This window comes from Doryrhamphus excisus, linkage group LG9, assembly GCF_037039965.1.
Source record: "Doryrhamphus excisus strain RoL-2023G ecotype Guam linkage group LG9, RoL_Dexc_Guam_v1.1, whole genome shotgun sequence".
Taxonomy (NCBI): domain Eukaryota; kingdom Metazoa; phylum Chordata; class Actinopteri; order Syngnathiformes; family Syngnathidae; genus Doryrhamphus; species Doryrhamphus excisus.
Genome location: NC_136365.1, coordinates 14,869,472 through 14,884,696, shown reverse-complemented (window position 1 = coordinate 14,884,696; position 15,225 = coordinate 14,869,472). Strand labels below are relative to the sequence as shown.

Genomic DNA, 15,225 nt, shown 5'->3' with positions numbered 1-15,225 from the left:
GAGTTTCCTTTTCAGCAGCTGATTAAGCTCTGAAAGGGATTTTGGGGTGAAAGTATCTAGTTGGGGCTAATTTGTTACATGGGTGCCTGCTGCGCTTTTATTCACACTGATCTCTGCTGATGTCCCAATGCAGCGTCCCTTCTGACTTCCTCTTTAGACGTCCTTGAGGCGTGAAACGGTCATGCTGGGTCCCTGTAGGACCACAATGGGTAAAGGACATCTGCGTTATTTAACAGTATGCATGGCCTGAGCAAACCGGAACATGTCTTTTAGACCTCCCACTGACCCACTCTTGAGTCACATACAAAAGCCCGGTTGCTACTTAACAATAACACATTCATGCACAAGTAGGTAAAAAAAAAACATGCACTCACACTAAATCTACCTGAGTATGTGCAGGTTGTATTTAATGCATAGTATTAAGAGTATATATTATTTAACGTCCCATGTCACATACAACAACAGAACATTAAGAAGAAGGAAAGGGGACATTCTCAACATTACTATTGGAGCTATAGTGCTAATATAACATAAGTTAAAAATGCACTTTATTACTTTGTCTAAATGTGTGAATTTACTCTTATTTAGTAATTCATTCATTTTCTACCGCTTTTCCTCACGAGGGTCGCGGGGGTGCTGGAGCCTATCCCAGCTGTCTTTGGGCGAGAGGCGGGGTACACCCCGCACTGGTCGCCAGCCAAACAAATGTGAAGCGAATGTTACTCTTGCGTTTTCTGGACGAGTCAGGGGACAAAGCATTTCAAATAAACAATACAATCCCAAATTGAGATTGTTTTCACATCCCATTTTTCAATTAGAACTTCAATAAACAAACTGCAACAATATTTTTATCAACCGGGTAATACCTCATATTCATTCATTCATTTTCTACCGCTTCCAGCCTATCCCAGCTGTCTTCGGGCGAGAGGCGGGGTACACCCTGGACTGGTCGCCAGCCAATCCCAGGGCACATATAGACAAACAACCATTCCCACCCACATTCATACCTATGGACAATTTGGAGTCGCCAATTAACCTAGCATGTTTTTGAATGTGGGAGGAAACCGGAGTACCCGGAGAAAACTCACACATGCACGGGGAAAACATGCAAACTCCACACAGAGATGGCCGAGGGTGGAATTGAACCCTAGTGAGGTCTGTGCACTAATCACTCGACCGCCATGCCGCCTGATTTAGTAAATGTGAATTTTATCTCAGTGAGTTATTTATTTTTCTTATGCTATTTTCTCAATTTTAGTGCTTTCCTTGTATTATGCCTTATTTCATCCTGTCACTTCTGTTACCCCCCGGGCTTCCGTAGTTACCCTGAGCCCTGGTAGTACTTCCTCTCTTTGCCACACAACTAGCTTGGCATTGATGAGGGTAGAGGGAAGTTGAGTGAAAGCTGCAGACATAATGTGTTGAAGAGTTGGTCAACTGTGTTTTGTGTTGATCGATGTATATTGCTTGTATGTCAATAAGTTTGTGATGTCAGGTAGTTTTATGTTCTTTTGACCGTGGGTTTGAGTTAAAAGGGCCTCTTTTCATTTGCACATTTGGCGGGATTTGTGTTGCACTAGGCCACGCCGGGTCTCGTGTTACAATGTGTAACCTATGTTCCGTATGTGTAGGGTGCAGAAGTAGACAGAAAGACAACTTTTGTTTCATTCTTTTGTCCTTCAGGTATGTGTTTTGTACTCATAATGCTTTTTGTATGGCACTTGTCTTTAATCACTCCTTCCCCCTCGGTTACTTATGTTGGCCACTAGTGTTGGTATCGTCCATACAAATTGTTAGAAAAACATGTGATACATTGTAAATGTAATACCTGTCTATTGTTTGTCATCATTAAAGAGTACTTCCTCTCTTTGCCACACAACATGCTTGGCATCAATGACAGAAAGACAACTTTTGTTTCATTCTTTTGTCCTTCAGAGACCTAGTAAGGTTGTTACACTATCATTATACTTACATTTTAACAGCAGCGACTGGACTTAGTAGCTTACTGCAGTACTTAACACTGACAAAGGATACAAAATAAAACCTATACAGCAGGGGTGCCCATTACGTCGATCGTGATTGACTGGTGGATCGCAAAGGCATGGTGGGTAGATCGCATGGCATTGAAAAAAAAGTTGGCGTCTTATTGTGGACTGGCAGATGAGGCAAATTCACTTTGAAAATGACATTGTGAAAAAGAAGTCCATTTTTATCCCCTCTCTTACTCGCTAGCTTCCTAGTACTTAGCGCAGTTGTATGCGCATGCGCAGTGACACGTGTGTCAAAAGAAATGTGTTTTGCATTTTTACTAGGTGGTAGATCATATCATGTCATAAATAGCTCTCAGACTGAAAAAGTGTGTGCACCCCTGCTATACAGTATACACACTGTATACTATATGTGGGAGTTTGGGGTTTGGGGGGTGTTTGGTGAGTGTGACAGATGCCAGCTGGTGCAGCTGTGTGATAGTATGCATGTTGGTTAACCTCACACCCTTGATAGCTTCAAGGAAAACTGCTAACGAATGTCATATGACATCTACAGAGTAACGTTTATGCAATCTACTGAAACTTGGTATCTGCTGGTAGCTTGCGAGTCATGTAATTCCTAGTGTTCACTTTTCCAAACTCAGAAATAAGAACACAAAAACTTTCACATTATATACTATTAATCACATCAATTATAGAATTTTTTATTGCATTCCTTTTATGAAAAAAACATGCTGCACGTAAGATGTTTTGAAAATAAGGCAAAAGCATTTTGGTGGATATTGTGTTTCCCTGCTCAACATGACATGATTTTGTAGCAGGATTTTAAGTGCAAGTGGCTATCAACGTATGGCATATATATGGCTGGGGGAAGGAGCACACAAACAAGCCTCTACAGTAACCTATATTGAAAGCTGACTGACTTAATTTGACTTTCTGTGACATTGCTCAACCAGTGGCAGTAGACCTGCCATTATTTTTGGTTGAGCCCTTTAGAACACACCGGGGCTTGTTTTGAACAGAAGATGCATTTACATGGCATGTGAATTCACATGAGTGAACATTGATGTCCAAATGGTCTCATTTTGCATAGACTGCTTGTGTAATAAGGCAAAGACCAACCCATAAACACCCAAGAGAAGCAGATAATGCAGTTCAGATTAAATCCTGAAATTCAGAATGCCGTTTGACTTTTTACTTTTTTAAAAAATTAAACACTTTCCCTTCCACATTCTCACCTCGTGTAAAGAGTTATGTGTTCTATCGACAAAATCCTCTTTCTTAGAGCAGAAAAGCAATGTCAGCTTACATGAATAACAAAGTACTGAACCAACAAGCCACAAGTCATGTAAAAAAAAAAAACACCACAGAAAAAATCCTTTATAGTATTATGAATAGTGCTATGAGCAACAACTAACAGCATTTTTAAAGGGACAGTGTTACATAATAAGAGATAACCTTGTCACCTTGTGCAGTTCCAAAATATCAAACCATGAATAATATACAAAAATGACTTTAAAGAATTGAGGAGAAATACCACTATTACTAAAGCAAACAACCCAGTTAACACTTTATTTTCCAAATCAGTCACCCCTTCTTTATTGTGATTAAATGGTTCCAGACACTCCAGACAATATTTTAATTTTAATTATTTACCGTACGCCTAAAAAAAAAAAAAATTATTTGACATGGGGCTGCACGCCGGTCGAGCGGTTAGTGCGCAGACCTCACAGCTAGGAGACCTGAGTTCAATCCCACCCTCGGCCATTTCTGTGTGGAGTTTGCATTTTCTCCGGGTACTCCGGTTTCCTCCCACATTCCAAAAACATGCTAGGTTAATTGGCCTCTCCAAATTCATACCAATTCATACCAAAAGGTATGAATGTGAGTGTGAATGGTTGTTTGTCTATATGTGCCCTGTGATTGGCTGGCCACCAGTCCAGGGTGTACCCCGCCTCTCGCCTGAAGACAGCTGGGATAGGCTCCAGCACCCCCATGACCCTTGTGAGGATAAGCGGTTGAAAATGAATGGGCCAGCACTGTTGATTATGAAGGCCCTGGGCAGATTACATTGACATGGCAACACATAGAAGCTGAAATCTGATTGAACAAAAAAATACATATCTAACCTACATATATATGGACTGTAGACACTACAAAATGAAGGTAATAGACTGTTGTCAGTGCTTGTGATTGTGTGTAGGCCAGCAGAAAAGCCCTTGCTGGCCCCGACAACCCGCTACTATTACATACAGTCGCTCAATACACTTGAGCAGCTTGTATAACAGTATGCATTTACAATGCATAACATATAATGAAATGGATGCCTGTGTCCTAAGTTTTGTCAGACATAGCGGCACTATTTGATAAACAAGAAATGTTACGCAAAGCTTGACATTTCAAGTCATACAGCAGTTAGGTCACGCAACATTTCAGTGCAGGAGTAAGGCAACGAACACATGCATTAGCAGATGGAAGAAAAGTAGAACGTGTCAGCAAGAGAAAAATAATTCATGTGCTGTGCAGTGTCGACCCCGGCCAGTGAGTAGCTTGTCACGCTGAAACAAATACTTCCTGTATATCATCGTCTTATATCATCAGAACCACAAGAGATGGCCTTTTATTTCACATCATCTAAAGATAATCTTATCACAAGCTGTAAGGCCGGCAAAATCATGACTTTTGTTTTCATTTACCGTTCGATTAATCGATTAATTGATTATCGTAACAGTTCTACTCAAAGGCGTGATGAAGTAGTGATGTTCTGGTTTAATTATCCTGGAGACAGAGTGCACCAAACTTGCATGACAGCTGAGTTTGCCAGTGAATAACTGCAGTGTTCTCTGATACGTGCGTTCCCCCCCTTGAGCTGCAATTATGCTGAAATATGTGACATGATCACACGGGCAACAAGGGCAAGGATCGCCTAGAGCATGCTGCAAATGTTGTAATGCGTCATTAAGGACCGCAGACCACACACAATGTATGCAATGTAAAGACAAAGTTCCATAATATTTGATTACCAAGCTGTCATATTAGGTACCCTCACAAGCTGTATGGAACAAATATGCATCCATAATCTATATAATCTATGGCAGGGGTGCTCATTAAGTTGATCGCGATCTACCGGTTGATTGCAGAGGTGGTACTGGTCGATCACGGCGTGACATTAAAAAAATATCATCCTAGCATCAATGCCGTCACTTGTTGATATACAGGGCAGCCATTCAGATGACAACTGAACGTTGCCCTTCGGGTGACCAATCAAATCAAACAACGTCTCTAAGTGCAGCAGAACTTACGATGTCAGCCTATCATCCATCCCCGTTACTTGATTGACATACAGGACAACCAGTCAGATGACAACTGAATTTTGACCTTTAGGTCACCGCTCATGCGTAAACAACGATGCAAAGTGCTAAGCTAGTCGGCGAATAGCGTCAGATTTAAAGCCCTCGCTAAAGTTTATGGTCACTAAAATGAGTGAAGGAGCTGGACCAAGTAAAAAGGCAAAAACATATCACTTCCATACGGATTGGGAGGTGGACTTTTTTTTTCACAATGTCTTTTTCGAAGTGCGTTTACCTGGCTAACCTGGCTATCAGCAGCTACTGTCCGGACTATGCATCCCTGGCTGATTCAATTCAGTGCAAGTCATCAAAGTAAACTCAGGTAATTACAAAAAATGTTAATAGTTAATTATGTGTGTTTTGCAATATTGGCTCATTTGGTTATGTAAGGTACATCAACATACATTGTACGTACAAATAATCCTCAATACATTTGAAAATAAATAGATTTTTGTAGTGGGTAGATCATTTTGACTCGGTCATTTTAAAAGCAGCTCGCATGCTGAAAAAGTGTGAGCACCCCTGATCTATGGCATCTATCCATTTTCTATACCGCTTATCCTCACTAGGGTCCAGAGGGTATGCTGAAGCCTATCCTAGCTGACTTTGGAAGAGAGGCAAGGTATACCCTGAACTGGTGGCCAGCCAATCACAGAATAAATGGTAGTGACTAGTCTATCATTTGTTGTTTGGCTATGTCTGTCTTAATTGATGTAAAAAGCATATTTCAGTATGATACAGTGTACTTCTACACCACTGCAAACTGTGACCACATTAATAATCATATGAATACAAATAATAAGATGCAGTCTGATTGAATAAAACTATACGATAATGACATAGCTTGGGACACTCATTTTTTTTTTAATATTAGCAACAGGAACGATACAACAACATAAAACTAACTACAACAGCTGCTCTATAGCTGTCCACAACTCAATACAAAGCACCAAAAATGACCAGAATAGGTCACCTTTAATGTATACAATTGATGAATGAATAAATCTAAATTTAAAGGGATAGTTCGGATTTTTTTACCCTTGTTACACACACGGACTCGTGCAGCATATTAATAATAAAACAAGACATGTGTCATATTGTACGCTATCCAAAAATGGTATGCAAACCGGAGCAACATTAGCACCACTATAATTGATATGTTTGATATGTTGATATATGATATATATACTTGATATGTTTCAACTTTTACTCCACTATTTGTTCTTCTTTAATCTCTTGACCTTATCTGAACGTCTTTAATTATATATTATAGTTCACATTTTTATTTTATTTACTCTTACTACTTACGGAACAATTTAAATTTTTTTCATCTGTAAAGTTTGCAGATGGAAATGTATTATCCAGCTTGCTTTACTTTGACCGCAAGGTCAGGCCACAGGGCGCTGACCTCTGGTTTGGGTGGGGACAAGAAACATTCTTGCACCTGCACTGATTTGGTTAGAAGCTAAGATTTCCTTTGTGATGCCATCAGACGTCTTGGGCAAGATTACCATCCCCCTCACGCCACTCATGCTGCTCTTTAATACTCCAGATTATGTGTGTATTGTTGTTTATTATTAATAACTGGTGTGAGGAGCAACTGCATCAATTAAACCTTACATCTACAGAGCCAAAGCATGTACTTGAGCAAATGTATCAGCTAAATATACCGTACTTTAGGTGTAAAGTAGACTCAAGCATGGTATGAACGGCCTAATGTGATTATGCACCTAAATGTATTGAAATAAGTAAGTGGACATGAAGGGCTGAAAACTGTTAAACAATCCATTCCATAGGTGAGAACCTGAATGCATGAGCATTAGTGAGAGTATGCCATATGTAATGTAAAATAAGCTCTATTGATCGGTCCAACTTGCTGATGCACAAATAAGTTAGAGTACCAAGTGTAACTTTGAAAGGCAAACTGCTTTACAGGGAGCTGAAAGCAGACTAATGGGTCGGATCCTTTCCACACATAATAGACTCATTAGTTATAGATGGGCCAAACCCAACACTCAAGGCACCGTGGAAGCAAACACGCACGTCTTCTAGATTTAAACATGACACAAAACTAATAGCCCACATGTAAACAAATCAACTAACAATACAACCAACTCCGTAGATAATCTATTGACCTTTTTGGTCATATTGGTCTCTTTTTCGTTGTATTTCTACAATAAAAAACGATCCAGGATCGAGCGTGAGACATGATGTCAACGCTGTGACCCACCAGAACTTGAAACAACTGTTTATCTTGTTAGCTTCCATCCTAAGCAAGCAAAAAATTGTAATTAAACAGAAGAGGAGTGTTATTGCATCTGAAACTAACCAATATGTTATTTTTATTGCAAATGTTGATCCAAAATCAGAGGAGAAAGCATTTACAGAGGTGGGCTGTTTGCAAACAAACATAAATCATCAATCCCAACCTTAACATCATCAGGAGTAGATGGATGTCATGCTGCACACTGAGACTGAACTCAAAACTGAAACTGGCGGATGCAACAAAATGCGTGCCTAGAAAACAGTGAAAGGTATGCAGGGGTCAAAATGTGTGCTATGTATGAAAAATGTGCATACGTATGTTGGCCGGTCTGCACTAGGCCCCATCGTAAACCACACCCCGTAAATCACTGGCATGCAAAACATTATGTACTGTATGTGTGATTATCTATACTCACCAGTCAGTCGGCTTTCCCAAATGTTCCTGTTGAGCATATCTAATGTTTTGGAGCTTGAGGAGGTATTGTGGCCACTGAAGGACCTCTGCAGCAGCAGTAGCCTTATGGAACGAGACATGCTGCTAAAACCTCCAAAGAACAAAACTGATGTTTTCTCTTCACCTACTTCACGATCTCGTGTATTTATGTTCCTCTGTCAAGCTGGCATCCGTCAGAAGCATCTCTGATCTGAGACGTCGCTAAAATATAAATATCGTCTACCTGGTATCCAGGTTTCTGCCTGTTCCCGTCCCTGACTGTGCTCTCTGCCAATCTGTGGACCGTACACTCCCATCTGCTGCAGCAAGCTTCAATGCAGTAACTGCTGGGACACATCCAGCCAGTGCCGCAATACTCTCATATTCAATTCTCTCTAGTGAAGTGTGTGTGTGTGTGTGTGTGTGCGTGTGTATGTAAGTGTGAGTAAGTGCTTTCTGACTCAAGCTTCAGTGGTCATGGTGCATATTTGAGTGCTTCAGAGTCACGACTAGCATCTCCCATCGCGCATAAATCAAGCAAAAACTGCAGTTTTTTCTGTATAGCTGGCTAAAATCTCCATTTGAGCAGGGCTCCCCAACCAACGTGATAAAAACAATTTATAGACAGTGGTGTAAAAAAGTGTTTGCTACCTTCCTGGTTTCTTTTTTTTTTTGCATATTTGTCACACTTAAATGTTTCAGATCATCAAAAAGATTTAAATATGAGTCAACGAGAACACAACTGAACACAAAATGCAGTTTTTAAAATGCCAGCATGCAATAATGAAAAGTCTCATTAAAAAACAGCCTTTTGTGTTCAGTTGTGTTGTCATTGGGTAATATTTAAATGTGTCTGATAATCTGAAACAAGAGTAACAAACGTGCAAAAAAAACAAAACAGCTATAGCCTGGTAACGTCAGCTCTGAATAAGCTTCTGCATTATTCCATGGTAACATTTTGGTTGGATTTCCCAAACAAACAAAAATTCCCAAATCACAGGGTTGAATAGTGTTTCTATTGTGTTTTCATTGCAGCATGTGATGCACCACAGTGGCCCCAGTGATTACTTTTTTTCCAGTAAGTCAGGCATGGACAATGCCTGGAGTTTGTTAAAATCTTGCAGAAACTCTTAAAATTGCTCTTGTAGGGCTATCACAAAAAAACTGCAGCCATAGAATGTAAAAGCGTAAACAGAATTGACTTTTAGCCCTACCTTAAAATGTCTCAATGTCAAAACCAGCTGCCAGTCTGCTTTATAGATGCTACTGGGAATTGGATCATAAAAGGCAGTGGGTTCTATGGCCCAAAAATATTTCAATACCTAAGAGCTACTACAAACTCAAAACGTATTTCACTTGGTTTAGAAATATTTAAAAAAATCTTGAAGGGTCATAGCATTAAATTATGTTATCCCATTTGTGTTTGCATGAGGTCAACAGGAAGTCAGCTGTCTGAGCCAGTGAGTCTCGGTCTGAGGAGCACATGTTCTCAGCTCGAGAAAGACTCCTGTATGCTCTTTCCGCTGGCTCACAATCAGAGAGAAAACCTGAGACAGCCATTCATCATGAGGCCAAAAATCCAGCAGCGAATGTTACTCTTGCGTTTGCTAGACCAGTCAGGGGACAAAGCATTTGAAATAAACAATACAATCCCAAATTGAGATTGTTTTCACATCCCATCATTTCAATTAGAACTTCAATAAACAAACTGCAACAATATTTTTATCAACCGAGTAATACCTCATATTCATTCATTCATTTTCTCCCGCTTCTAGCCTATCCCAGAGGCGGGGTACACCCTGGACTGGTCGCCAGCCAATCACAGGGCACATATAGACAAACAACCATTCACACTCACATTCATACCTATGGACAATTTGGAGTCGCCAATTAACCTAGCATGTTTTTGGAATGTGGGAGGAAACTAGAGTACCCGGAGAAAACCCATGCACGCACGGGGAGAACATGCAAACTCCACACAGAGGTGGCCGAGGGTGGGATTGAACTCGGGTCTCCAAGCTGCGAGGTCTGCGCGCTAACCACTCGTCCACCGTGCAGCCTTACCTCATATTCATACAGCATAAACTTACCTCTATCAAGTCTCTATAAATACATAAGTGAGCCATTAACTGAGGGTGGCTTTACTGCACATGTAACTGTGGCTCTTGTGAACTGTTCAGGTTGTGCTCCAAGCACTTGGCACTAATCTAACACATTCGAGCACGGAAACCAAGCAATCACGCTGGCTGCTCCGGTCTGTGAAGGTAATGTACCCAAAACCGGCTTATTGCAGCCTGCTGATAGCATGATATTCATCACGGCCAATTGACTTTATGGCCTCTTGAGGTTTGCTCAGACCGATAAGGTTGGATTCCCGCGTCTTTTGTCTTCCTCGTCAGGTTTTTAGTCAGCATGTTTGGACAGCGTGTCATATGTAGCTGTCATAGAAAAAGCAATAAACCGTCTAACTTATATGAGGGAGTGGGAAGTGTCGATAGGCGAGGGACCTGACAACATACTGACCTAGGAATGGGGACCTAGAACAGGAAAACCAGGGCAGTGGGAGTTTCTCCATAGACTTCAAACAGGGTGTATCATTCATGTTGAGTGCCTATCGTCATAAACAGTTTCACTCTAATCTATTCTTTCCAGGACAGCCAAATATGTGTCAGGATGCTGAAGCATGTATGTAAGTATGGGATGTACCTGAATGTGACTGCGATTGTTTGCAAGCTTCTTTGATGCCTGCTCGATATCAAACATACAGTCCCTCAACCTAACTGTCTGGCCTAATTAAACAGCCGTTTAGGTCACCAACTCTTGACAAAACCTACTTTGCTATTGAGATTGTTCAGTACTTACAGAATAAAATATGTGACACAACCCAATTTTGCCATTTAACTCCATCCATCCATTTTCTATACCGCTATACCGCGGGGGTATTTGACAACTACTTTACCACATTATTACATTACCTTATTATATTCCTATTAGGAATACAGGAAGTGAACAAATGTATCGCAATTGATGTACAACACCTACTCCGACTGACATGTTGAACAGTGAATTGTAATATGTTATGTATTCCACTGTAACTTGTATACATGTTCAAATAAATGTAACCTTTACCATTACCATATAGCTGCGAAAATCTTTCAAATTTGTACTGCATGACATAAGAATGGTAACTTGTGACTGTACACTTAATAAAGGTTATATGATGCTGCCATTTTGACCTAAAAAATGTTTTATACATACAGTACATACTATATGACCAATGACATTTCCCGCTACTAAAGAATAGCAACACTCTTTTGCAGTCAAGCAAGCAGACTTCCTGTTGTAAATTACCCCTGGTGCACCAGTTTCCTGCTGAGTGTGCCACCGCTCAGGCACAGACAGATAGCCAAAAAAAAAAAAATAGTTCCTAGGGGTTTAAACGTAAAGAAAACCACCCCTGCATCTGCAAATGTATTTACAGCTTGCTGAAGTGTGAAATACTAATGGAATGCGTACAGTGCCAGTCTCCACACAGGAAGCCGAGGGGAGCAAGGGATGAGGCGCTAGTGGTTAAGGTGGGGGTGTTGAACTGACAAAGAAGGCCAGGAATGGAACTTGGCACAAAGGCTGTTTATGGATATTAGAGAAAAAGTAGTTTACCTCAGTCGGTGCTGCTGTTTTGGATAGCAACTGAGCTAGCTGGGTTAAGTTAACTCTGAACAATAAATGCGGCCTTGTGTTGACCCAGCAATTTCTGATTGTTGGAAGGTATTAATAATGGTAGAGAAAATTACAGTCACTACCCTTTTTTGTTGGGAGAACAGGATGCATGAGGCGCTTATTTGTTTGAAGTGATTGACGTACCCCGCAATTAATGAAGACGGTGTGTCATTTCGAGTGCACAACATGCTGTGATGAGGTAGTCTTCAACAAACAGGAACGAGTAACTGAGAAACCAATCGCGGTTATTACTGACTTGGCTTCAGGCTACTCAAGTTCAATATCAGCTTTCAGACTCAAAGCCACGAGGCTCTGCCTCTCAGAGGCATCTCAAAATCCCCATAAAGGTTTTGTATACTGACCGTACGCTAAAGGCACAACCATGACTGCAGGAAGGTATACAGGTGTGGGGCTTTCAGAGCGCCTTCGTTGTCAAATAGATATATATTAACCATGAATGGTCAACGGCAGCCTTTAGGGCACAGGGGTGTGATGTAACGTTGTCACAAATGTGTCATTCCCAGGGGGCTTTAATGATGATACACAGGGGGCTTTGAAGTGACATAATGAACACTGAGCATTGTGCTCAATCAACCCCCCACCCCAAAAAAAAAACTACATTCACTTCCCTCATACTCCACTGCCCCCCTTTTATTTCCCCACCCATCAAACGGAGCAGCAATAATGGTTACATAACACGCTTGCAGGAAGTAACATTGATTTACATGATATAAAATTACAGACTTTTTGAAGTTGGCATTTTGGCAACATTTAAGGGTGTGAACACACACAAATAAACATACTAAACGGCACTTTTTCCAAGAAAAACCTTTCGACAAGTGGCAGTAATTAAAAGGCGAGACAGAGCAAGAGCGAGCAAGGACTCCCGGCAGGCTTTGAAACAGCAGGGGGACAATATGAAAGCCTTGTCCCCAAGTCACACCACATTGTCAGCATTGTTTACCAATGGACTGAGGACACAGGGGGGGCGGTATTTAATGAACGTCGACCACCAGCCGCTTGTCTGTCCATCCATAGTTTGATGCCCTGGTGCATTGCCGGCAGACAGAGGCAACGGAGACAGGGAGGAGGGAGCGCATACATGCAGACGGAGAATGATGTTGTTGAGGTTGATTCATAAAGTAGAGTAGATGACGCAAAGCATTGCAATGTTTTGACATAACAATGTGAAAACACAGAAGGCCATTCATCAGCAGGAAGTCATATGGGTTGATACTTGTGGGTCGAGTGTTGAACATTTGCTCAACAAGACCATTTATCTGATGATTTGTAGCTGCATTAACATTAGTACAAAGTGCTGCAGTAGAGTGACACAACTTGGCTAGTAAAGATTGCTACTTAACATACTGCATGTACAGCGAATAAGGGTTTTTATGATGTTGACAATCGTAACAAAGCAGAAAAGTTGGTGTTTTTTTCATTCTGAGTGAGTTAGATAAAATGGGTAAACAGATGCAGGTCAAATATTTTGGGCATCAAAACTCGACAACCAGTCTGGCTCTTATCTTACGAAGGCGGCAGGCTAGATGGTGCGCTTGATGAGTCTGGGTCCTTATCAAGACAAACATCAAGCGAGTCATCTGACCAGATCCTGTCCTCATCTCTGTGAATAACCGACAAGGATATCACCCCAGAAATGAATTGAAAATGCTCACTGAGATCAGGACAAGTGGAGACAATCAGCCATTGTTGACATGAAGACAACACAAACATGTACTAAAACATGGCAAACCCCACAAAAGAATCTGTATAATTCAAAACAACAAGTACTCACCGGGTTTTGTCCTCTCTGCAATTGTAGTACTCTGCAAAAGAAGAAAGGAGATTTAATATTTTGCAACATTTGAAAATGTATGTTTTAGCTGCAGAGTTAAATGCTGACATATCTTTAGGTTGGAGCACCATAAAAACTCTTGGTACAAGCATCTAGATAGGCATACTAGTAGATAGGCATGCTCTCAATCAGAAATCACTCCACACTCTTTAATGCTCTCTGGTTCTACCATATGTTACTTATTGTGTAGAAATATCTGGTAATAACTGTAAAAGCAATCTTCACTCGCTAAATGTACTGCAAAAAAGTCAGTAAGAATAATTCATAATGCTGCCTCTAGAGAACATACTAACTCCTTATTTCTAAAATCACAAATACGTATACTTGCTGATATAGTTCATCTTCAAACAGCTAAAATAATGCATAAGGCTAAAAATAACCAATTACCTAAAAATGTCATCTAATACTTCTCTAAAAGAGAGGAGAAATATGATCTCAGAGAAGAACTACATTTGAAACACTTATATGCTAGGACTACGTTAAAAAGTCATAGCATTTCAGTATGTGGAATCAAACTATGGAATGGATTGAGTAAGGAAGTCAAACAATGTACAACGATGAGCCAATTCAAGAAACAATACAAGCAGTTGATGTTTGCTAAATACAAGGATGAAGAGTCTTGAACCAGTCATGATGTGCTATATATATCACTATATTGATAGTTACTATGGTACCCATTATGGCATTGTATGGTCATATCACCTCGTACTTCGGTACGTGACAAAAATAAAATGAAAAAAATAATAATAAATTAGGAAAGCAGGAAGTGAACAAATGTAACGGTTACTGATTGGAAAAGTACCAGATGGAGGGGTAGGATTTAATAAGCTTTGCTTCTTCCTACTCCTTTTGGACATGTGGAACTGTGAACTGATTATGGGATGCACTCAATTGTAATCTGATGCATGTTCAAATGAAATAAAACCATTAGCATACTTTTCTGATGCACCAACATCTTAATACATCTTAATACACAGCAAACTGTGATTCAGTGTTGACACAGGCAGTCCTGGGAGACATACATATCTGACAGCATCACCATTTTGTGAACAGAAGGATTCATTCTTGGGCTCTTATATTTAAAAAATCTGTTGTTGGGAAAGCAAAAAATAAGCAGGCATTGCCATTGGTTAAGTGTGTGTGTGTGTGTGTGTGTGTTAGTGGTGGGCAGCAGTCTGTTGGAATGCAGAGGTCTTTCTTGCCTCTGACTTTTCACCTTGGGTTCCTTGGCTGACCCCTACACGCTGACCTGTTTTAATCCACACTCCCCTTGAAGAGATCAGACAAAGCATGGAAGACGAGGCGCATTCTTTGCTTAATTTACTTAATTTGTTAGAAAACTACAAAATGGATTTATCCTCCAAGATTCTCGACCTTAACAAAGAGCACAGATACACGGCATTGACCTTGTAAAAAACACTTTTTAAACTAGAATCCATGTTCACACATACCTACAAAAATTCCCAAAAGGCCTGTAAGACACACGCCAGGTCAGGAGTTTATTGCAGTTTATCTTCTCAAGGGACGATGCTATGAAACAGGGGTCTCAAACTCAATTTACCTGGGGGCTGCTGGAGGTGAGAGTGGGTGAGGCTTTTTAGTTATGACACAACA

The 15,225-nt window shown here is 40.5% G+C and overlaps 1 protein-coding gene across 6 annotated transcripts in view; it reads right to left on the bottom strand.

The window, feature by feature from the left end:
* The window catches only part of dlc1 (DLC1 Rho GTPase activating protein), a 93,402-nt gene that overhangs the window by 40,479 nt on the left and 37,698 nt on the right, over positions 1 to 15,225 (bottom strand). For 4 of the 6 annotated variants that reach the window (XM_058091624.2, XM_058091629.2, XM_078793464.1 and 1 more), the window contains one exon: positions 13,552 to 13,582. In XM_058091624.2, coding sequence (XP_057947607.2) covers positions 13,552 to 13,582 — 31 coding nt within the window. Of the gene's footprint in view, positions 1 to 8,019; positions 8,238 to 8,280; positions 8,322 to 13,551; positions 13,583 to 15,225 lie in introns of those variants that run through there. The other 2 variants (XM_078793465.1, XM_058091630.2) reach the window with 2 other exon arrangements.